A 25,373-nucleotide genomic window follows, 5' to 3' on the forward strand; every position below is an offset into this window, starting at 1 on the left:
TTCTGTCTATGAAAAAGAGTACGAAAAGAACTATTGATTACATCTCTCTCTATATAAACGGCAGTTTGTCTGTGCGTTTTCTGTGTGTCTGTTTTCTCGTACCCTCACTCTGACCACGGCTTTCAACCGATTCTGATGAAACTTGACACACACATAGCCCAATGTCATAATTCAAAACTAACGCAGCGAAAATTTTGAAAAGTTCCCCCAGTTCTGAAAAAAATCGATAAATTCGACATGGGGTCGAGAATCAGAAACCCAAACCACAGACCGTCTAGGGGACGCAACTCCACCTTTTTTAACTCTCAAAAAAATTTACCATAATTTTTTTTCCATTTTTTTGCTATTTTTTGGCTATAACTCTCTAAAAATGCTTTATAGTTATTTCCCTTACAAACCTGAGCAACGCCGGGCGATACTGCTAGTCCTGTTATATAAGAGATCCAAGTGGTCAGTTTTTTGCTGAAGTCACCAATAATCGAGCGAATCGTGTTCCTGTTGATAACAGTGATCTCTTCCAGAAATCTGATTTGTCGGTTGTGCGCTATCGTCATCGATCCATAACAAAATCGTGATTGTTGGAACTTAACAATCCGATTTTGATTCCTTGGCATTTTGGGACTTCCAAATATTCCTGCTACTAAATTAATCCGTTATCTGATGTAACACCACCACTTGATCGTTGGATACGTTTAGCGGAGGTCTGCCCTGTTGCTAGCATTCAGATGGGAATAACTTTCTCCTTTCATTCTCTCCCAACCACGGAATCCCCCATGAATCTCATAATCGCTGTGATGTTCTTCTCAACTGTCTTGGGAAGCCGATACAGGAGAAACTTTAAAACAGCAATTTGTCCACCTCATTTTCAATCTTCACAACGCCCTGGGAAGTTCTTTTCTCCCTTTGGAAAAGTCAACTATAATGTATAAGACTAAGGAACAAGCAGACTCTATTTCGATGCAGGTTGGCTGGGGCGAGTAAGAACAATTAGGTTGAGGCATCCCATATCTCTTTCTATGTGTTGTGCGTATATATTCTGAAAACCAAGAAAACAATTTTTATTTCTATTATGTTCAACGATCACATCGTGGCCTCTCTTATTTTGTCTACTTGTTTGACCAACCTCCACGGATGAGAAAACAGGCGGCCGGATTTAAAAACGTTCGGAATGTTGGTAGGGAGTAAAGATAAGTATTTCGAAAACCGGAAGGAGCGGGAGATTTTATTAAAAAAATTAATATTTAGGAAATAATTATTTTTCCTTTTTCAGAATCGCGATCTCCGTACTTTTCCCCCACAGAATTTTTTTTTACAGAAAATCCAAGACAAACAACCCCACCACAAGTATTTGCGCAACTGTGTGTGTATGTGTGTGAATATGCGTATTTGAAATCTTGAATGGTTGTTCTAGGGGCAAAATCGTAATGCCTGGTATTAAAAATAGATCTCGAAGAAAATTTAGAAAAATAAAACAAAAGTAGCGGGTTGCATATTCGATACGTCTGTCCTGCTTACTTTATGTATACGTGGTGTGTACATATATATGTACATACACACACACGGACATACACTCACACAGATATATAGACGTAACTAACGTCTAGTGAACCAATGATCACCCTCAAATTAGATTACTTTTTATCCCTCTGACTACAAGTTTTGTTTTCAGTATTATTATAAATTCCTCTCATTTAGATCGTCCAGGAAAGCTTTCCTAAAATAGTAGAGATACGATGGCTTAAATACGAATTTAGGTTTTCCTCTCTCTCCGACTTGACCACGTTTTGTCCCGGAAATGTTTTTAAACGGCACCAAATTTCAGTATTAGGTTCCTCTTCTTTAGATTTTTGGGAAAAGCTTAACTATAGTAAATTGTTTTTTAAAAATAACAGAAACATGATGACTTAAAGACAATAGCTGGCATTACTCCCTCAGATTTTGAGAAGGCATTCCATGTGGACTAGAATGCAGAATATCTGTCGGCATATGTAGATGACGCCACGTTATTATGTCGGCATACGAGGATGACGTCACGTTATTATGTCGAAACCACTTTAAGGAACTACGAGACGTTAACATTAACCAAAACCAACCGGGAAAAAGTCAGAGGACCTGCAGCTCTGTACCTTGGCACCTGAAGAGATAGGTCCATTCCGTTCAAAGGTGTCGTGCGACGCTGGTCGCACGGATCAGTTCAATTGCTCGGGGTTTCGGCTGTAAAGGGTCGTGGGTGGTGCCCTTCTTCCTCTGACTCAGCCATAAAAAATAATTCCCCTTCAGGGGCTTCGTTGTTATCAAATGTTCCATTCGATTAGAGACAGTACTGTACTGAATACAATACAGAATTTAATATATATTTCAACTCTACCGGAAAGAGCATGCATGACTGAATTGACAGAGGCAACGTGAAGACTAGCTAAGAGATCCGTGGTTTGTATCTTGCCATAGGAACTTCGGATCTTTTCGGTTTGAACAGCAGTTTTTCTAGCGGTGTCATATGAAATTGTCGCCCATAATTCGCCCTAGTATCGATCTATTGCATTTCAATCTATTTTAGGGTTAAGGTTAGAGTTAGGGGTGGGTGAAGAGTATCTTTTTTTCTTCAGAAATGTAAATAAACCCAATCTGTTTCTTAAACGAGGGACATATTCATACGGCATAGAATGTTGTTTACCTCAATAGACGGTCATTGATTGGTTGAAATTGCAGAAATTGAAGAAAAAATAACAACAAATATCTTACAAACTATGGAATTTTCTCAATAAAGCCAAGAGAAAAAGATGTTTTATAAACACATTCTACCAGTATACGAAGTTTAAAAGTGTTTAGTTACGTGGAAATTATTTTAAAAAACTGCCGTTCAAACCGAAAAGATCCGGAACTTCTCTGTTTCTAGAATGCTTAACCCTCAAATTTCTTGTAACATCAAGTGATTCATTAGTTCACAGTGTCGAGTTCAAATTCTACTCGGTGATAGATATTATTACGAGGGAAAAATAACGTTATTGATCACTTGACTAATTTGAAGGACACTGCAAGTTTTTTTTGTTTTTTGCGTCTTCGCTTTGAAGGCGAACGATTTGAAATGGTGAAAGAACGCGCAGTATCAATTGGTGATGCAAAGAACGCGGAGTGTGAAGATGGTGGCGTAAACAAACAGTAAAAAAAGGATAGTCCTGTTTCTTTATTAGCCACAAGGGCCCAAACACAGAGGGGGACAATACAGCCTGATTGGGGTCAGACACAATGATTATGACTTAAAATTTTACAAAATATAATAAAGTCGAATGAGATATAACAAGGACAAAATACAAACATGAAATGAAGCAGAGAGATGGGTTACGCTCCGACCCCATGAGCCCCATTCTCCTACTGAAACTTTTGTATGCAGACTTATGACATGTTCACGTGAGTGTGAAGTTGGCTACGAAACGGTCAGTGTAAGAATGTAATATGACTAGTCGAAGTGAACCCGGGCGACAAAGAACCATGTTACACGAGACATCCAGCCAGGTATGACTTCTTCCTCTCTAAGCAAGTTGGCCTCCAGTTCCCCAGCTGCTGTCTTGGTTGTTGGAGCCGTGTTAATGTCAAGAAGCCACAGTTCGCAACATCATATTCCATCTGTCCAATGCTTCTATTCTGCTGCATAACTACCATCTTTCTCTGTTGCTAAATACGTGTCCTCGAGCTCAGCTACCAAGAGCTGCTTTGATATTTCGTATTTGAGTTTGTAGCTTGGTTTTAATTCCAGCCTGAGTTGAACGGAAATAGTAGAGATAGACTAATTGCTTTACTCTACTCTAAAGATTATGTTAAATTCCGTGCAATCTAATAAAGGAAAATTTAATTAAATTTTCACAGCGTAGGAGTGGCTGTGTCTCGTGGATAGACGTGTTTTTTTGGCGGTGAGTCAAACGTTTTGTTGAACGTTGGATAATTTTTCTGTTGGAATTGTTGACTGCATATTGTTGAACATTGTTGAACTTTGAAACTTGTTGTGCTTTTTCCCGGTGACGGGAGAAAGTAATTGTTTGTGTAAAGCCATTTTTGCAGTCGTGAACTGTTGAAATATTGAACTTATTAAAGCCGTTATAGGCTTTATTGTCGTGCCCCCCCCCCACCAAGCGGAGGTGGGATTTGAACTGTTATTCTCATTAAGAGGAAAAAATATTATAGGTTTCCCGTTCTGGGGGATAATCAATTTATTATTGCGTGAAAAATTAAATTTTAGCCGTTGTAGGCTCGCTTGTGGCACCCGCCTCTAGCGGGGGTGAGATTAGAACTGTTGTTCTCGTTGTGAGGAAAAAAAAAAAAAAAAATTATAGGTTTCCCGTTTTTTTGGATACTGTATTTTTATTATTGTGCGAAAAATTTAATTTCGAACGTTGTAGGCTTTGTTGCTACGTCTCGCCCCCCCCCCCCCGCGGGGGTGGGATTTGAACTGTTGTCCTCGTTCAAAGGAAAAAAAAAAGCATTATAGGTTTCCCATTTTCTGGGATTAAATTGTGTATAAATATATTTCGGATCTTTTCACTGGTACTACTAGCGAACAGTGGTCCCGGTGCGCGCACTCACGCATCCGCGCTAGCTAGTCGATCCTACAACGACTTGCGCGTATGTTTGTATTTCAAGGATGAATACATATCAAAGAAAATTAAATAATATTTTTCGAACAAAGTAAATAAAATGTAAAGTAAATAATTTTTTAAACTAAGTAAATAAATTATTTTAAAAAACAAAGGGTTAGGGTTAAAAGTCGTAGAATCGACTACTTACGACTAGCTAGCGCGAGTGCGCGCACCGGGACCACTGTTCGCTAGTAGTACCCTTTTCACTTTGACCGGCAGATTTTTAAAATAATTTCTTTGTAACTAAACACTTTTAAACTTCGTATACTGGTACAATGTGTTACATAAAACATCTTTTTCTTTTGGCTTTCTTGAGAAAATTCTGTAGTTTGTAAGCTATTTGTTATTAAATTTCTTGCATTTCGGCAATTTCAACCAATCAATGACGTCTATTGAGGTGAATACAATTTCTGCTGTTGTATGTCAACAACAATTTCTCCCACCCACCCCCATCTGTGGTGCACCCTCCCAAACAAAACACCCAAAAACCCCAGGCCATGCACACACCGGTCCCAACAGAAACAAATGCACCCACCCCTCTGAAGTAACAACTCCCCTGGAGGTGACCAAGGGGGAGTTCAAGACACCCAGAAAAAAGAGAACGCTTGCACCTTTCCATCCATATACCCCACAAAAAAAGAAGAAAAACACACTACAGGAAAAAAAAAAAGATCTCGCTTCACTGTCCCAGAAGAGAAAATAAGAAAAAAGATGGAACAAAAACCCTGGTAAAATGTGATACCAGGGATAAATATATCATGGACACATTAAAGAAGCACCACACCGTGGAGCTGTTGCAGCAGCCTGAAGGCACGGAAGAGAGATGTGCCTGGATAACTGAAAAACTGTACAATGAAATGAAGGGTAGGCACCCGAGAACCATCACGAGCATCCCGGACCTTCTGCGGTATTTGAAGGAGATTTTGGAAGAGCAGGAGGAAAGGACTGCCTCACGTGTGGTGAGGTCAGCCCCAACATCACCAATAAAAGAAAAAGTCAAAGAGTAAGTAGAACCCTTGCTTTTGTTTTGTTTTGTTTTGAATGACTGCACTTCAACCCATGCTAGCATGGAGAACGGACGTTAAACGATGATGATGATGATGATGGTCTGGGCTCGAAGTGGAAGCAAGCTTGTTTCCTCGACGACCTCAGATCACACGATATGCATGTGATGGTTGCTACAGAGACCAAGCTGGACAGTCTACAAGCCTTCTCGTCCCTCCTGAATGACTATGAGAAATCCATGTCTCCTAGCCGGACTGGAGGGCGAGAGGGTGTAGTAGTACTGGTTTGAAAAGGCTTGGCTCTGCAGACAAGTAGTCTATGTAGACCCAGAAGGTGGGCTGGTCGTCCTTGATGTGATATACAGCAGTAAAGCCTTCAGGTTGATTGGGATCTATGCACCTTGTGCTAGAGGATTTCAAACTGATTTTTATCAGTGCCTAGAGAACCTTCTCATGACGTCGAAGACATTAGTGGTGTTAGGAGACTATAACGTTACTGTTGACACATGCATCGATAGTGTCGGCTCGATCTATAGGAACGTAAGCTCACGTCTCGTAGATCTTCTCAAGCGTTTTCAGCTGGCAGATCGTTACAGACTTGACCATCCGAACGTCCCAGAGTGGACCTGGATGAGTGGCGACGGAAGGTTCAAGTCCTATTTAGATAGGATAGTGATAAGAACTGGAGCTAAGTCTAGTTTTAGCTGTCCACAGCTTGTCCAAGTACCTTACACTGACCATAGAATGGTTAAGTGTAGACTGGACATAGATAGTACAGTTAAGAGAGGATCCGGTTAATGGAAGCTGAACAAGTCTATTTTGACTTGCGAGGCATATCGTAGCCGGATTGAGGAATTAGTATAGAGGGCGTTAACCGGTGCAGTGGTTAATAACCAATGGTGGTTCGCCCTCAAGAGAGCCATTCATTTTGAGTCTATTAGGTTTAGCCATCAGCTAAGACTAGATAAGGCCAGAATAGAAGGGCAACTAGTTAAGGACCTAGAGGAAGTGTTGAGGTTGGGCTCTGCATCTCGGCAGCGAGAACAGCCTTGGACCGTCACCTCAACGCCAAACATAAGGGGTGCAGAGTTCGGGCTAAAGTGCAGTGCTCCAGCATGGCCACAGTCAAATGACTGAAACAACTAAAAGAGTAAAAATATGGTAAAATTCTAATTACATTTATTGTGAAAATGTTATAAATATTAAATGAACGATTGACTATATTTGATGGCATAAATAAGGCAACAAGCTGGCAGAACTGTTAACATGTTGGGCAAAATGCTTAGTGGTGTTTTGTCTGTCTTTATGTTCTGAGTTCAAATTCTGCTGAGATCAACTTTGCCTTTCATCCTTTTGGGGGTCAATAAAATAAGTATCAGTTGAGTTTTGGGATCCATGTAATTGGCTTTCTCCCTCCCCTGAACTGCTGTCATGCGCCAAAGTTTGGGCCTCACAGAGGCAATGACAAGTGCTTAAGCCCTTTGGCTATATGTCATGCTTGAGAAGACCTATCAGGCCAAGTGGAACTGAAGTCATGGCTGATGCTGGTGTTATATAACTGGCACCCGTGCCAGTGGCACATAAAAAGATCTCTTCATTAGCATGCCAGGTAAAATGCTTAGCAGTATTTTGTCCATCTTTACTTTCTAAGTTCAAATTCTGCCAAGGTCGACTTTGCCTTTCATCCTTTAGGGGCTGATAAAATAAGTACAGTTGATCACTGGGGTTGATGTAATCGACTCAACCCTTCCCCACCAAATACTAGCCTTGTGCCAAAGTTTGGAACCAATATTATTGGTAAGGAGCCAAGCTAGGCTGAAGAGACTGGATAAAAATTAGCCGATAGTGTAGTGAGTATTAGCGACAAAATTAGCTTATAGGAGGCCCAACTTTGTATATAGGAGCCAAAGTGATTGTTTGAGATTTTGTTTTGCTTGAAAAAGTGTGTTTTCTATTTCATCAGATATGATATATCTTACATACAGTTTGTAGTGTAAGATACTACCTTTGTTAGGCATCGCCTGAAATCACAATTTTGGCATCTTCCTGCAATAGTGCTTCTTCTTGTGACAGCAAGTACCATTTATGCTGCTAGCAAATATCCGTGTTGTTGTGGATCACTCTGTAACACATTTTCCTTTTGAATTTTATGAGACCGATAAAATAAATACCAGGCTGAAAAAATTTTTTTTGAATAAGTACAGGAGTTGATTCTTTGAAATGGTGCTCCAGCATGGCTGAAACCAGTAAAAAATGAAAGATAAATGTTTGAAATTAAAAAGAAACAAACAAATAATAACATTAATTTCTGAAAATATTTTATTCTTTGGACGGATTGGTGGTGTAAAGGAGAAAAAAAAACCCTAAACTTACAAAATATACATCCTCAGAGGTTTCCAACCAATTAACACTGGTCAATACAAAGCATATTAATAACAAAATATTAACTAGTATAATACAGTAATAAATGTGATACAATAATAACATGGTATAATACAGCAACAAAATTATAAATATTATAGATTTAACATTGTTTTATAGTGTGAATAAGTGATTGTGGTGGTAGTAGTTTTTAGTTGTTTAATACTAGTCAACAACATATCACAGACATACAGATATGATATTAGTGTACTGTGATTGTGGTACTATTTGAAGTGGTATATAGTGATTCAGTTGTGGTACCCTATAGCATTGTTTACTGTGACATTGTATAATTGTGTACTGTAACGTAGATGTGATACTATTATAGAGTAATGTACTGTGACATAGATATAACATAGTACTGTATATAGTATTGTACTGTGACACAGATGATATGATATTACAATACTGTAACACTATATAGTTTACTATGAATTATTTGTAACACAGACTTCCTGAACACTAATGGTCTAGATCTTCTTATAATACACACTAATTTACTCTAATGAATAGGTACCTATATTTCATTTAATTAAGGAAATTTAGTATTTGTTTAATTTAGATCTTGAATAGCCAATTACATACCAAGGCTAACGGGAAACTAATAACAGAAACTATTGAAACAAGGAGATGGAAAAGGCTGGGTTGATATCAGTTATCAGGATTGCTTTGCAATGGGTTCCACAAGGTAAAAGAAAAATTGGTCAACCAAGGGAAATGTGGTGAATAATAACAGATCTTAAAAGCGGAGGGTTAACAAGGAACAAACTGTCCAGGACACTTTCAGTGTTAGAAGGTGGAATGATCTTGCTGTCGCCTTAAGTATCACAAGGCACAATGAAAACGAAATGAATGAATGCTTAATTTAGAGGTGATCCCCACCTAGTGTGGAAAAACCATTAATCTGGTAAGGCTTTGGAACCAAAGCTTCTAGAAAATAACATTCTGCATATATTATACAGAGGTATATTTTGGCACAGATGTTATGCAGAAGTGTACTGTGACACTATATGGTCATATACTATGATTTAGATGTGATACTATAGCTTAGTGTATTGTGGTATAGATATATAGTAGTGTACTGTGACATAGATATGATACAGTAGAGGGTTGTGATGTACTGTGACACCGGTATGATACAATATAGTAGTGTACTATGGCACATGTACAATACACCACTGTATGCACCCCTATACATGTTACATGTATAGGGGTGTAACATGACACTGATGTGATACTTTATGGCATTACTGTGGCATAATGGAGTACAGGACATAACACAATATGGTAGTGCACTGTAACATTATAATGTTACATGCTGTGACACATGTAATGTTATATAGTGGTGACCTCTAATGCATGTGGCACAATATTGTTGTGGACTGTGTCATAGATGAGACTATTATACAGATGTGATATTGCATTATAGGTGGACTGTTACAGTGCATCTAACATTGTATAATGGAGTACTGTGACACAGATGTTACATTGTATTCTGTGACATATTTAACAATATATAGTCATGTGGTGTGACAACAGATGTGACATTGTATTGTAGCGTTGAGTGATATTGATGTTAACATAGCATACAGTCTTATAATACATCTGACATCTCATAATGTGGTACTGTGGTACTTATAATACATCTGACATCTCATAAAGTGGTGTACTTTCACATAGATAAATGTTACGTTGTATTCTGAGATGTATTTAACATATTGTCATGTACTGTGACAACAAAGGTAATATTGTTCAGTAGTGTGGTGTGATATAGATGTTAATATTTATTTCTTTAATGCCCACATAGAGGGGACAAACAAGGACAGACAAAGGGATTAAGTTGATTACATCGACCCCAGTATGTAACTGGTACTTATTTAATCGACCTCGAAAGGATGAAAGGTAAAGTCGACCTTGGCAGAATTTGAACTCAGAACATAACAGCAGATGAAATACCGCTAAGCATTTCGCCCAGTGTGCTAACGATTCTGCCAGCTCGCTGCCCTAATATAGATATTAATATTGTGTATAATCTATGTTATATTGAGGTATTTTGATGGATATGGCAATATATAGAAGTGTGGTATACTGCAATATATGTGAAAAGTCGTCAAAAGCTGCAGCCCCATCTCAACACTCTCCCTAGATATATACTACAACCCTATCAAATTAATAAGCATCTCAAATTACTAAATACAATCTCCGGTTGATAAGGTCCATTTTTGTTTTTACAATAACTCCATCTCTTTCCCTCTCTCTCCTTCATTTTCTTCTTCTCCTCAGTCTACACTTCCTTATCTCTCTCTCTCTCTCTTACTCTTTCTCTCACTTCATCCAAGTCCCCCCCACCACCATCCATACCCGCTTTCCCACTTCCCTCATTAGGTATTGGATGAGAGAAAGACTGCTGCCCCACACTGCAGCCAGTGGTTCGGATCGGATGAGGTGCACGGTAGATCCAAATAGGTGACCACCCTGTCTCTCTGGGAACTGTAGTAGAGAGGTAGAGAGATGTATTCGGCTGTGTTGCTTTTGTCAGGAACATTCTGCAGTAAACAAAAAATATATATAAATAAACAAAAACAAAAAAGCCAACAACACACAAACAAAATCATCCAAGGATGAAGAGTTTAATTTTAAACCTTTAGCATTTATTCTGTCCTAATATTCCACCTTGTTTTATGCTCAAACCAGCCAGATTCAGCCTTTCACACCATTAAAATCCCAAAGCTATGAGATAATAAGTGCCATGAAATCCTAAAGCCAAGATGCCACATAAAAAGAAATGGTGTGGGTGCTGGTGCCATGTAATTAATTGGATGCAACTGTTTGAATGCTGGTCGTTTGGCACAAATGACTGGACGCCAGAGGCAAAAACACACACACGTACACATGCACACACGTGCAGAAATAGATAGATAGAGAGAGAGAAGGAGACAGAGAGACCTTATACATACAAATGTAACTAGATGCTCATGCACATAAAGGGAGAAAGAAAAGGAGAGAGGGAGTGAGAGATCACAATTTATTAATTAAACACGACTGACATAAATACTTTCTCCTCGTATGCATAAAGAGAAATATGCTCACAGTGAGAGAGAGAGAAAGGGAGGGGGAAAAAGCATTGTACATCCATTTATAACTAGATGTTTACATATAATGAGAGAGAGAGAGCGAGAGAGAGAGAAGTGGAAGAGAGATGTTTTGATGTATTTATTGAATATGGTAACATAAACTAGTGTCTTGTAACCAGGGGTGCGAGACAGCATTCCAGGTGTGTGAGTGCCCAGCCTTGCACTTAATTTGTATAATACTCTCCTATGGTTTCTCCGTTTTCTCTTGCAACAAATTGTAAGAAAACGTAAATATTTTGTCAAGAAAAGGGGGAAATAATATATCGTGATATCCAGCTGTCACCAGAAGAATATGTTAAGAAACTGATTTGCAACCAACAATAGCAAAGTACGGAAAATGATAATCATGAAAGTACAGCATATCAAATGCTTTTGATTCCACATGCTTGAGAAAATTACATTAACAAAGCGATTTGCAAAAAACAATTGTCATAAATTGTGGTCGAAGTCAGATCCTCCTGACTGACTCCTGTGCCAGTGGCACATAAAAAACACTGCCTGAACATGGTCGATGCCAGGTATGCCTGACTGACTCCTGTGCTGGTGGCATGTAAAAAAACACCATCCAAATGTGATCAATGCCAGTACCCTCTGACTGGCTCCCATGCTGGTGGCATGTAAAAAGCACTATCTGAATGTGATTGATGCCAGGTCCACCTGACTGGCTCCTGTGTCGGTGGCACGTAAAAAGCACCCACTACACTCTCGGAGTGGTTGGCGTTAGGAAGGGCATCCAGCTGTAGAAACATTGCCAGATCAGATTGGAGCCTGGTGCAGCTGCTGGCTCTCCAGACCTCAGTCAAACCATCCAACCCATGCCAGAATGGAAAACAGATGTTAAACAATGATGAGTTGTGAATATTGTTTCACAACTTTAAAAAATTTTTTTAATTTAACTAGACGACGGCTGATTGCGATAATTTTGCTATCTGTTCATTTTGTGAAAAAAGGTATCTTTATTAAAGACCAGTTAATTGTGAAAATATATAAAGTAAATGTGAAGTTAACATTGTGATATCAATTTGAATATTATATAATTGTGAGTAACACAGCTTTTTAACCATTTTTTGTGTGTTGAAACTAAGTTAGTCTAGCCTAGCTTAAAACCTACCGTTAGATTAGGGAACGGGAAGCCAGCAGCCATCGCCATGGTTATGCATGTGCTCCCAGTTTTCTGTTTTTATTAATAGTATTATTATTACACTTATTCTTGGATTTAATGGTGTTATTGCCAGTGTGTTAGGTTCCCCCATTTTTCTTCCAGTCAACCATATCCATATTTTTATTTCCCTTTTCAGATCATAATTTAACCCTTTTGTTACCATATTTCTGTTGAGATGCTCAGTGTTTCTTTCAATTACTTTAAATATAACAAAGAATTTAGTAAAATAACTTAGTTATCATTAAGCTAGTGTTAGAAACATAAATTGTGACTAAGGTTTGGTAGAAGATTTTAATTCTGAACTTATGAAAACAAGACATTTGTTACAATAAAATTTATTTTACTTTGTTATGATATTTTCTTCTTGGCCATATGTTTTGTTTTTGTCAACATATTGAAAAATTAGATAATATAAAATATGTTGTTCAAATTTTACTATAAGTTCACCTTCTTTATTATTAAATGAATTATTAATTTTTTAAGGGGTGCAAAGACATCTTAAAAATTTTTAGGGGTACTGGCCTAACAAAAAGTTGGGAACTATTAACACTAACGCTGTCCCTCCCATTTACATAAAAGGAAATACAGGCACACATATAATAGAGAGAGAGAAAGAGAGGGAGAGAGAGATGGAGGGGACAAGAGAAACATTATAACATCTGATACCAAATAAGTCAGTGTTGAATCAGTGATGCCAAACAGGTGGCACCAAAAGGGCTGTGCCCACATGTCTCATATCTGATAGGGCTTACGGGTGGAGATTCTGAATGAAACAAAGAACTCAGTAATAAATAAATAAATAAGTGCAGGAGTGGCTGTGTGGTAAGTAGTTTGCTTACCAACCACATGGTTCTGGGTTCAGTCCCACTGCGTGGCACCTTGGGCAAGTGTCTTCTACTGTAGCTGCGGGCCGACCAAAGCCTTGTGAGTGGATTTGTTGACAGAAACTAAAAGAAGCCCGTCGTATATATGTATATATATGTGTGTGTTTGTCCCCACAACATCGTTTGACAATCGATGCTGGTGTGTTTATGTCCCCGTAACTTAGTGGTTCAGCAAAAGCAACCGATAGAATAATTACTAGGCTTACAAAGAATAAGTCCTGCGTCGATTTGCTCGACTAAAGGTGGTGCTCCAGCATGGCCGCAGTCAAATGACTGAAACAAGTAAAAGAGAGTAAATATACATAAAATGAATAATAAAAAGAAACGGTACCTTTGGAATCCAAGATATGTAACATGGAGGAAGGGCACACACTGTTGGAGATTCTGGTTGATTATCAGACAGGTTACGGCCATCAAATATACAACCCTCCAGAAGCAGTCCACCGATACGCATGGTGACGTAGGCCCCCGCGGATGGGTTCTGCCAGTTACATACGAACCTCAGATTGTCCATAGAACACTTTACAGCTCTGCAATGGTAAAACAACATTAAATATTTATTCGTGGGACCTGCAGAAATTCCACAGAATGAGAAAGATTAAGAGAAGCTATTTAAGAAAGAATGAATATTTTAAAATAACCATCTGAAAGAGCTTGTTTTCTCACCGTGCTGTCTGCTGGCGGAAAGCATCGAGGAATGTTCCCGGATGGAACAAGTTGGAGAGATCGAGTTGCTGGTCAAGGATGGTGTTGTTTTCTGCCATTTCAACCCATTGAAGAACTGCAGAAGTTCTGCTGACCAGTCCTCGCAAGAAATTCACTGGGTTTTCAGGGCCATCCCAAAGGTCCAACCATTTGATTGGAGTCTGTAAAGAAATGAAATGACATTTAAAGAAGTCTTCCTGACAGATGGGTAGAGAGAAAGAGAGAGAGAGAGGGGGGAGAGAGAGGGAAGAAACTTTAATTATTGATTTTTCATAAGAATTTGCTTTAAATTTAATTGGTCAGCCTGAGGCAATAGTAAAAGACACTTTTTAAAATTACATTTTTAATCATCATCATCATTTAGTGTCCGTTTTCTTTGCTAGCACAGGTTAGATGGTTTGACTGGAACTGGTAAGACAGAGAGCTGTACCAGGCTCCAGTCTGGTTTTGGCTTCTTCCTGACACCAACCACTCCAAGAGTATAGTGGATAACTTTAACATATCACTGGCACATGTGCCTTTTATGTCTCACTAGCGCAGGTATCTTTTACACGTCACAGGAACTGGCCAAGATTGTGGATGGCAGAATTATTAGAAAATTGGAGAACATGTCTGAGAGAAGAGCAGGTCTTCATGTGTCTGGTGGACTCAAATGTGTTAAATATACAGGGTGTCCCAATGCATTTTGTGTTCAAGTAGATTTTTATTGATATACATACAATCCTAAAAAAGTTAAATTAAATTCAGGAAAATAAATTGTTGTGGAAACGATTATTTATTGTCATTTAGAACTATTTAATGTTCTCTCTCATTCCTGCGTGTTCGCAACTGTTCAAACTGCCTTCCTTCATTTTCCAAACAAAGCTGATAATGTCCAACAATGGATTCAACAACATTGCCAAACATTTCATTTGGAATTGCAAGACATTGCATTCGAATTTGATTTTCCAAGTCCTCAATTGTCACTGGTTTTGCAGCGTAAACCTTATCTTTGAGATGTCCCCATAAAAAAAATCCATTGGAATGAGGTCTGGGGAACGTGCAGGAAATTCGATGCTACCTCTCCTACCAATCCATTTGTTTGGATTTGTTGCATCGAGGTAAGCCCGTACATCATCTGTCAAAGAGTGAGTACATCTTTTTGGGACACCCTATATACAGTGGGGGGAAATAAATATTCGTACACGTCAAAATACTTTATTTAATTTCTAATGAACATAAATGGGATATACCAATATTATATATGCATACACATGCATATGTGTGTGTTTGTTTGTCCCCCTAGCATTGCTTAACAACCGATGCTGGTGTGTTTACGTCCCCGTCACTTAGCGGTTCGGCAAAAGAGACTGATAGAATAAGTACTGGGGCTTACAAAGAATAAGTCCCGGGGTCGATTTGCTCGACTAAAGGCGGTGCTCCAGCATGGCCGCAGTCAAATGACTGAAACAAGTAAAAGAGTAAAGAGTATGCATAAACTAAGAATATGCAAAAGAAACTAATAAATTATAGTAACTAAGGAATCTATATTCAATTATAAATATTTAGGGGTGAAAAAAGTATTCGTACAGAACATAAATAACTGATAATTCTGATTTAATACTTCGTAGCATAACCATTATTCAGTTCCAATCTCTTCTTGTAGTTCTTAATCAATGACTCGCATGTTTCTTTAGGAATTTTTTCCCATTCTTCTTGACAAATTTTCTTCAAATCTGCAATGCACGTTGGGGCTCTTGAATGAATTTTAATTTTCAAATAATGCCACAAATTTTCAATGGGGTTCAAGTCAGGTGACTGGCTTGGCCATTCTAATAGTTTTATATTGTGGTTGACAATCCATTTTTTGGTAGACTTCGCTGTGTACTTAGGATCGTTATCTTGTTGTAAAACCCACCCTTCACAAAGCTGGAGCTTTTCTACAGAGTCCCATAAATCATTGTTCAAAATATTTTGGTACATCTCTGCATTCATTCTACCATCTATCACATGTAAATTGCCAGTACCATTTGCAGAGATGTTGCCACCTCCAAACTTTACAGTAGGAATTGTGTTTCTCAGCGAATAGGTGGTACCATCTTTCCTCTGAACATGGCTACGCAAATTTCATCCAAACAATTCAATTTTTGACTCGTCTGTCCATAGAACATTTTCCCAGAATATATCAGATTTATCTTTATGTTCATAAACAAATTTTAAACGGGCATCTCTATGCCTTTTAGTCAACAGCGGAGTTTTTCTAGGAGAGTGTGATTTCAGTTCATTGCTGATTGTTCATAGTGTAACACTAGTCCCTGAAGCTAACAAATCTTCTTGCAACTCCTTTCTGGTGATCATTGCATTTTTTTCCAATTCTTCGCTTCATTTTTCTTAAAGATCTAGGGGAAATCTTGCGTGGTACACCGGATCTTATTTTGTTTTCAACAGTTCACAATTTTTTATATCTTTGAATAAATGAAGATATGGGAGAAAATGGAACACAAAGGGTCTCTGATATTTTCCTGTAACTTTTACCTGCTTTCCACTGTTCAATAATTAAGCTTTTCACTGAATTTGTGAGTTCTTTACTTTTCACCATTATAACGATACTACTTTATGTTGTCGCAGTGCTGAATGATGAAGCTAGTGTTTTGACACTTAAAAATGACAAACGAGAAATTTCTAGTAATATAAAAATTATTTTAACAGTATTTTGTGGCATAGAAAATCATAAATTTATTCTGTACGAATACTTTCTTCACCCCTAAATATTTATGATATGTATATAAATTCATTAGTTACTATGATATATTAGTTTCTTTTGCATATTCTTAGTTTGTGCATGTGTATGCATATATAGTATTGGTATATTCCATTTATTTTCATTAGAAATTTAATAAATAAAGAATTTTGATGTGTACAAATATTTATTTCCCCCCACTCTATATGTAGATGTGTTTGCCTTTGTGCTTATATTGTATTTGTCCCTCATGAGATGGTGTTGGTTTGTTTATGTGGTAACTTAGCAGTTAGGCAAAAGATCCGATAAAATGAGTACTAGATTTAGTTTGTTTGACTACACCCTGGGTGGTGCCCCAGTATGGCCACAGCCCATTGACAGAAACATGCTAATGACATCAGCAACGAAAGCTCATTGTATATATTTGTTGTATGGAGAATCTGAGGGATTGTATCAGTGATTGTATTAACTTACCTCTTGATTGAGCAGTGCCTCAGCAAGTTGCTGGACGCTAGCGGTCAGTAGAGTGGAGCCACGGATAACCTTGCTGAGTGAGGCCAGAGACAAATGGACAAACTGGATAAGTTTGATGGCATTGTACTTTTCGAGTTGAATAAAGGCCAACAAGGGGGAAGTGTTGCCATCTTTCTGTTTTGGTGGGGTCACCTTCATATGAATCAGTTGCTGACCCTAGAATCAAAGAAAGAAAATAAAATTTAAAAAATAGATAAACTGAAGACACTTTCCATCATAAATGATGGATTAAACTGGAAGAGAGGATGTGAAAATAGTAAAATAATAATTAGGGTTCCAGGTTCAATCCCACTGCGTGGCACCTTGGGCAAGTGTCTTCTACTATAGCCTCAGGTCGACCAAAGCCTTGTGGGTGGATTTGGTAGATGGAAACTGAAAGAAGCCTGTCGTGTGTGTGTGTGCATGTTTGTGTCTATGTATTTGTCCCCCCCCACCACTTGACAACCGATGTTGGTGTGTTTACGTCCTTGTAACTTAACTGTTCAGCAAAAGAGGCCGATAGAATAAGTACTAGGCTTACAAAGAATAAGTCTTAGGGTCGATTTGTTCGAATAGAGGTGATGCTCCAGCATGGCCGCAGTCAAATGACTGAAACAAACGAAAGAAAAAAAAAGAGAATCCAAACACCAATGCCTGTTCTGGCACTGTTATTCTATATACCGCAGGCAAGGAGATAAGTTGCTGATGTCTCTAGTGGTTGAGCGTCCATCACTGACAAGACTAAGGAAGGTTAAAATCACATGATCTAGTAGTACTGACTCTAGGAGTGGTGGAGATTTATCACCATGCTAGTGATATAAATAAGTGTGCACTTTGCACCAAAAGCCAATATGAGGGTTTCTCTTATGGTAACTACTGCAATATTACTTGTTTTAAAAGAACATCCACATTTTAAGTAGGGGTACACATTATATCACTTTCTCTTTCTCTCTCCACACATGGTGAAATGGTAGAGCCATTAAAGCATTGGATTGAATGCCTTGTGGTATTTGTTCTAAGTTAGTTTAACAAGTTAGTTAAATCAGAAAAGGAAAAGGAAGAAGGCGGCAAGCTGGCAGAAACATTAGCACACTGGATGAAATGCTTAACTGTATTTCATATCTTTACGTTGACTTTATCTTTCATCCTTTCAGGGTCGATAAATTAAGTACCAGTTGTATACTGGGGTTGGTCTAATTGACTGGCCCCCACCCCAAAGAATTTTGGCCTTGTGCCTAGAGTTGAAAAGAAAAAGAAAAGGAGGAGAATGTATTGAGTGCTTGTGACTTTTACAGCCCCTCTTAGTTTTGGAGATGTTATTGCTTCACCAAATATTTACTTTGAACATCAGTCTGCAGGAGAACATGAGTATTTCCATTTCCAGAAAATGCGGGAATAGAGTGGAAGTATTTGGCGAAAGCATTTGACAGGGAATGATGAAGTGCTGTAGATCTACTGAGAAGTAAGTATTTTCTCCAACAGGTTTATTATTTTGAGCTTGCTCATTGGATTCAGGGACTATATCATGATTTGAACTCAAAACTCTAGGCCTGAAATAAACTAGTTGATCTGATCAGACCAGCTATTAAATCCTCTATCTCATCAAAGTATTGTTCAGTGTGTTGTTTAGCCAAAAGTAAACCCTAAATAAGCAAACCTATAATCAAAGTTAAGTCGACTCAGGGATCTCATCACAGGCTGGTGAGATCTGATAATGGTACCATGCAAACAGTATTACCTGTTTCATGGTCAAGTTGTCAGTGACTAAACTCTTCCCACAACACTTGAGTAGCTTCCTAATCTCGTTAGAAGAGTGTCTGGATATCCAGCAAGACAGAAACCCCCCCCCCTCCTTGAGGACTAATGACCATCCAATTGCTGAAGATAATGGCAAACACAGCAATATCACTTTCAAGAACACTTATGGGGAAATTTGAATGAAGTAATGCTATGACCTCATCTGATAGGAGAACTCATGTTTAAAGATAGTGGGATATGATTTCAGTGAGATTTGGCTGTTGTTTCTAGTATGATGGGAAGCCAAGAAAGACACTTCCCTATTAGCATTGACTAAATTGAATAAGTGTCTTACCTGGTTAAGTTTCTTCCACAATTTGAGAATGGGCCCCAGTTCAGAAGACCAGACTTCCTTATCAAATTTACTGCCTTTGATGTCAGACCTCATCAGGATTCTCAGCTGACCGATAACATTGTTACTTATGGTCTTCTGAGAAGACCGCTCAATATTCTCAGGAAGACCAAACAAAGATGGTTGGTTGTAGTCAGGAAGTTTATCAATCAGAGAAATGTAGTCCTGAAAGAAACAGGAAACCAAGGCTTTAAGATAGATAAAAAAAAATCTGTTTGTTAAGGTATATGTATGAAATTAATGTTTCTTTTTATGTACAGTTATATATAAAAATGGTCTAACATCAACTGAAAAATCATGCAATTTAAATAGAATATAACATTTAAAAATAATCTAACATTTATTTTTTATAAGTGAAAGGTTGCAACCACTAAATCCCATCCACTAGATGAACCAAAAATATATAAAAAAGTTTAAAAAAAACAAAACTTTGCAGTTTGATGAAGCAATGACTAGTGAAACTTTAATATTTTCCATATAAAAAGGAATACACCACATAGATACATATGCATGTGAACACATAGATACAAAACAAGGCGGATAAAATATTACTTGAATACCAAAAGTAAAGTAAAATATTTCATTGAAGCTGAAAGACTTCACAAACTTATTCAGAGTCTTATGTAATGCCATTCATCAAACTGTCTGACGAACAATCATGTGAAACTTAGAAAAACAGTTTGTAAAATATTCCCAATAAAATAAAATATATGTATACATACACATACCTAATACACACACACATGTGCATACACATGCACACCTTTAATAAAGATTAAATGCCTTATGATTATACCATTGTTTCAACACATCAATATCTAGAGAGTGTTTTGGTTTCTATTTCTAGTAAACAGAGTTCCCCTCATGTGTTCATAAAAATCAGAAAGACAGAAAGAACATTGTAACATAAAATGAGATGCTTACTCGGTACTGGCAGGAATTTGGCAGTTGTAGATTTCCAATGCGTCTGTCACTCACATGTTCACCCAACACCCGGTTGTCAAAGAAGGTCTTCAGGTAAGAGACTAACACCCTTATGTCAAAGGTGTTGTCTACTCTACCTCCATATATGGCCTGTTCAAAGAGGCCATGGATCCACTGCCATTGAATATTATGACCTATAAGGAGAAGAGATAAGAGATTTGAATTATTGGATTGGATAATGTGATTGATTGAATTACTAATTAATTGGCGTTGAAAAGGCTGTGGCAGCTCACGAAGAGAAGCATGAGAGTTTGATAGGAGAAATCAATGAATGGAGGGTGATAGCATAAAGAGAGAGGGATAGAGATAGATAGACATAAAGATAGCTAGAGAGAGAAAGAGAAGGAGAGAGAGAATATGGATGTATTTAGGGTGTTTGACTTAAATTTGATGGCATTTTCATGTCTTCTTTTTTCAAGAACAGTTTCATGTTTTGGTGAACAGTCAATGGCATTAGAGCATAATGATTAAAGCTGGAGTTGAGAAAAAGTAAGCAGATATGGAGGAGTAAGGCTTGTCTGAATATTGGAAGAGAGTTACTTGAGTCATGATGTTTCATGCCAGGTATCGAAATGCCGACATCATGACTGCTCTTCAATGCTCTGTGAATACGGTAAAGGCTGTAAGACATGACAAAGACATCATGATAACCAATATTCCCTAAGCAGTGATGATTTTTAGGTGCATCACCAGTGAGGGTGACATCACACTACCTCTCATCTTTGAACAGGGTTTTAGGCACAATTCTGATGATTATATGAAGGGGCTGGAGGCAGTAGTTAAACTTTGGCTGGAGAGAGAGTTGTTGTTGGAAGGTCCTATATGTAGCAGCAGCATTCAGCTCTTTGGCATACTTCCGCAAAGAACCAGAAATGGTTCATGGAGAATTTCTACGACTTCACCACCCCCAATTTCTAGCTTCCTAGTTGAGAAAGACACCAACTGCTTTGTCTGCAACACCAAGGCTGAGCTGGTGGCCAAGATCAAGGAGGTGTCCAAAAATCTTCTCAGGGACACAGTGAGGAATGCATGATGGCCATGATGGAAGCTGAGAACAGCCATTTTGAGTAAACTGTTGTCTCCTAGTCATAATCTAGAATGATATATTTTGGATTTTCAAAAACAAATGTCATTTTTGGATGGGATGTAGTGTTTGCTTTTCTTTTTATGCAAACTGTTCATACTAACCCGGCTGTAGCTGGCCGAAAAATGTTTTGGTTCATAAGATCAACTCGGCCGTAGCCGGCCGAGAGTACCCATTGTTATTTAAATGTGAATTTAAGCACAAATCTCGTTAGTACATTGCTTGACGTGATATCTTAACTCAGTGAATTTTGGGAGATTTTTTTCCACTTTTTATTGGCATCAATTTTTTAACAACTTTGAAAATGGATAAGAGTTTCATGCTATCAAGCAGTGATTCTGAATTTAAAGGTTTTTCAACAGAAAATATGGAGATATAGAGAAAAAAAAGAATGAATGTGGTACAAAAGCACGTGTACAGGAATGAATAGGATATTTCTGTATCCAAAACTGAAAGCAGCGATTCTGAAGAAACTGAAAGCAGCGATAGCGACAGCAAACACGATTTTACATTGGAAAGAAGTAAAAACTTTAAAAATGTTTTTATTAGCAATTTTTCCAAGGAGCTGGGGGTCTATCCATAGTCTTTCTTAGGAAGCAAAACCACAAAAGACTTCACTGCGGAAACAAACTGTTACACAGAATGTAAACAAACAGTATATGCCAGGAAAGCCCACGAAATGGGGGAATCAAGGTTTGGAAAATTTGTGAAGCAAATACTGGGTACTGGGTACTGCTGTGGATTTGATAGATCGAAACTGGAAGAAACCTGTTGTATATATATATATATATATATGTGTGTGTGTGTGTGTGCATGTATGTTTTTTTTTATTGTCCACGGGGCTAAACATAGGGAGGACAAACAAGGACAGACAAACGGATTAAGTCGATGACATTGACCCCAGTGCGTAACTGGTATTTATTTAATCGACCCCAAAAGGATGAAAAGCAAAGTCAACTTTGCGGAATTTGAACTCAGAACGTAACATCAGATGAAATACCGCTAAGCATTTTGCCTGGCGTGCTAACATTTCTGCCAGCTCACCGTGTGTGTATGTGTTTGAGTGTCTGTTGTGTCACCCCAACATCACATGGCAACCGATGCTGGTATGTTTACATTCCCATAACTTAGCAGTTCAGCAAAAATGACCGATAGAATAAGTACTAGGCTTATAAAGAATGAATCCTAGGTTGATTTGCTTGACTAAAGGTGGTGCTCCAGTATGCCCACAGTCAAATGACTGAAACAAGTAAAAGAATATATATACATATATATATGTATATATATATATAGGGACACAAACACACACCTGGCTTCTTTCAGTTTCTCTCTACTAAATCTACTCACAAGGCTTTGGTCATAGTAGAAGACACTTGTGCAAAGTGCCATGCAGTAGAACTGAACCTGGAACCATATGGTTGGGAAGCAAACTTCTTACAGCACATGGTGAGGAACTTAACAATGTGTAAAACACCAAGAATGTGTGCTGCAATACATCTTTATCACAGAACAAGTCAACTAGGATCTCTCTCTGCCAGCATGGAAAAAAAGAAAGAAAGAAAGAAAAGAAAAGAAAAAAAGAAGAAAATAGGAGTAAAAGCATCATTGACTTACCTGATTGTCGGAAGAGTCTGTCAATAATGTCAGCCCCAGCTCTCAGGTCAGAACTATTGAATTCATAGAATTTGGTCCAACCCTGGCATAGAAGAAAATATGGACAATGTTCAGTATTAGTCATTTCTTATGGCACAAACAGACACCCACCTATTTGCCTATGTACCAATGCACATACATCTATCTCCAACTAGCAGCATGGCCCGGCGTTGCCCGGGTATGTAAGAGCCCCTAGTAGGCAATGACTAATCCCAATCTAGTCCTTTCCCTCTAGGGAACGAAGGCGCATGTGTAGGTTGCAATGTCTTCTCTTCACTCGAATACTTCTGTGTATACGATGTTCCTAACTGTCCCTTTCGGCGATAAAAAAGTCGAGTTGTGTCCCCTAGACAGAAAATGTGTTGCATATGAAAAGCTTAGATTCTCGACCCCATGTCGAATTTATCGATTTTTTTCAGAACTGGGGGAACTTTTCGAAATTTTCACTGCGTTAGTTTTGAATTATGACATTGGGCTATGTGTGTGTCAAGTTTCATCAGAATCGGTTGAAAGCCGTGGTCAGGGTGAGGGTACAACCTGACAGACACACAGACAGACAAACTGTCGTTTATATATAGAGAGATGTAAAAACGGATGAAATGCTGCTAAGCATTTTTCCCAGAGTGCAAACAATCATCCAAGCCTACCACCTTAATGATAATAATAATGATGGACTGATGCAAACGGAAACACAAACTCACCTGTGGAATGTAAGTCCTCCTTTCTTGTACGACGGCGTGGAACCAAGCGAGAGCAAACAAAGCATTGGCTCGATTTTCACTGCCCTGCCGCAGGTACTCACTTGACCAGGCCTCGTATGTTCGTTGGAGAGATTTCTTTAGCCCAGGAGGTGACTGAAATAAATAACCCAAAGGTCAAAGGTCAATGGAAATTCTTGTAACTGTTTATTAAATAGACACAAGAGAGAAATCTGATAAAGCTTGACGGAGGAGAGAGAGAGTAGTTACTGACCTCGTAGGTGATTTTAAGACTAGACTGGAGCAAGACGCTGGGGAAATGTGGATGTACTTCGGTGGTAAGCCAGAGACGGAAGCCATTGTTTGGTTTCAGGCTGTTAATTTCCTAAAACGACATTAACAGTTATCGATGAGATATTCATTATAACTGTGATTGTTTAAACAAAAAAAAAAACAAAAAAAAACAAATCAATTTTCTACATTGAATGGATAGGTTCTTTATTTATGATGATGATGATGATGATAAAGATGATGATAATGATGGTGAAGATGATGATAACGATGATATTGATGACGATGACAAGGATAATGATAATGATGGTGATGATGACGACGACGATGATGATATTGATGACAATGATGATGATGGTAATGAGGATGATGATAATGATAGCAATGACACTGATGGCAATAATGATAATGATGATAAAGATGATGATGATGGCATTGATGACAATGATGATGATAATGATGATGACAACAAGGATAATGATGATGGTAATGATGACGATGATAATGATGATGATGACAATGATGATGGTGGTGGTGGTGGTAACGATGATGCTTTTCTTATATTTAGCTGCAGGTCAACTCCAACTGAACAGACCTATGACCAACTGAGTTCCAGCTGTGACCTTCGTCTCTTCTTTTCAGGACTATATCATCCAAACCAGTGGTTCTCATCCGGGGTCCATATCACCCTTATTGGAGTCCACATAAGATTTTGTAGCTAAAATTTGGCTGTGTGGTAAGAAGTTTGCTTCTCAACCACATGGTTCTGGGTTCAGTCCCACTGTGTGACACCTTGGGTAAGTGCCTTCTGCTCTAGCCTCGGGTCAACCAAAGCCTTGTGAGTGGATTTGGTAGACAGAAACTATGTGGTGAGCTGGCAGAAACATTAGCACGCTAAGCAAAATGCTTAGCGGTATTCCGTATGCTGCTACGTTCTGAGTTCAAATTCCGCCGAGGTCAACTTTGCCCTTCATCCTTTCGGGGTCAATAAATTAAGTACCAGTTACGCACTGGGATTGATCTAATTGGCTTAATCCCTTTGTCTGTCCTTGTTTGCCCCTCTATATTTAGCCCCTTGTGGGCAATAAAGAAATAAGAATCTGAAGAAGAGTTCCAGTTGATCCGATCAATGGAACAGCCTGCTTGGGAAATTAATGTGCAAGTGGCTGAACGCTCCATAGACATATTTATCCTTAACTTAGTTCTTAGGAAGATACAGTGTGACACAGAATGTAACAAGGCTTCCCGTTTGAATTACAGGTACTACTAATTTTTTCCAGCTGAGTGGACCTGGAGCAATCTTTTATCTTTTACTCATTTCACTCTTTGACTGCAGCCATC

General features: G+C 38.4%; 1 protein-coding gene and 1 long non-coding RNA gene across 3 annotated transcripts in view; both read right to left on the minus strand.

Moving 5' to 3' along the window:
* Positions 1-9,968: 9,968 nt before the first annotated feature.
* LOC115221696 (cytoplasmic dynein 2 heavy chain 1-like) overlaps positions 9,969-25,373 on the minus strand; it is a 398,382-nt gene continuing 382,977 nt past the window's right edge. For both annotated transcript variants that reach the window (XM_036510740.1, XM_029791902.2), the window contains exons 68-76: positions 24,016-24,126; positions 23,745-23,897; positions 23,005-23,086; positions 20,247-20,440; positions 19,266-19,487; positions 17,135-17,350; positions 13,903-14,102; positions 13,568-13,766; positions 9,969-10,602 (exon numbers count right to left, since the gene is read on the minus strand). In XM_036510740.1, coding sequence (XP_036366633.1) covers positions 10,438-10,602; positions 13,568-13,766; positions 13,903-14,102; positions 17,135-17,350; positions 19,266-19,487; positions 20,247-20,440; positions 23,005-23,086; positions 23,745-23,897; positions 24,016-24,126 — 1,542 coding nt within the window. In that variant the 3' untranslated portion in view covers positions 9,969-10,437. The remainder of the gene's footprint in view (positions 10,603-13,567; positions 13,767-13,902; positions 14,103-17,134; positions 17,351-19,265; positions 19,488-20,246; positions 20,441-23,004; positions 23,087-23,744; positions 23,898-24,015; positions 24,127-25,373) is intronic.
* On the minus strand, positions 14,676-15,099 carry LOC118766885. Its single transcript, XR_005002796.1, has 2 exons — positions 15,054-15,099; positions 14,676-14,769 (listed from the first exon to the last, which is right to left on the minus strand). It is a non-coding gene; the product is annotated as an uncharacterized LOC118766885 (long non-coding RNA).

This window comes from Octopus sinensis, linkage group LG18 (genome assembly GCF_006345805.1).
Source record: "Octopus sinensis linkage group LG18, ASM634580v1, whole genome shotgun sequence".
Classification (NCBI taxonomy): domain Eukaryota; kingdom Metazoa; phylum Mollusca; class Cephalopoda; order Octopoda; family Octopodidae; genus Octopus; species Octopus sinensis.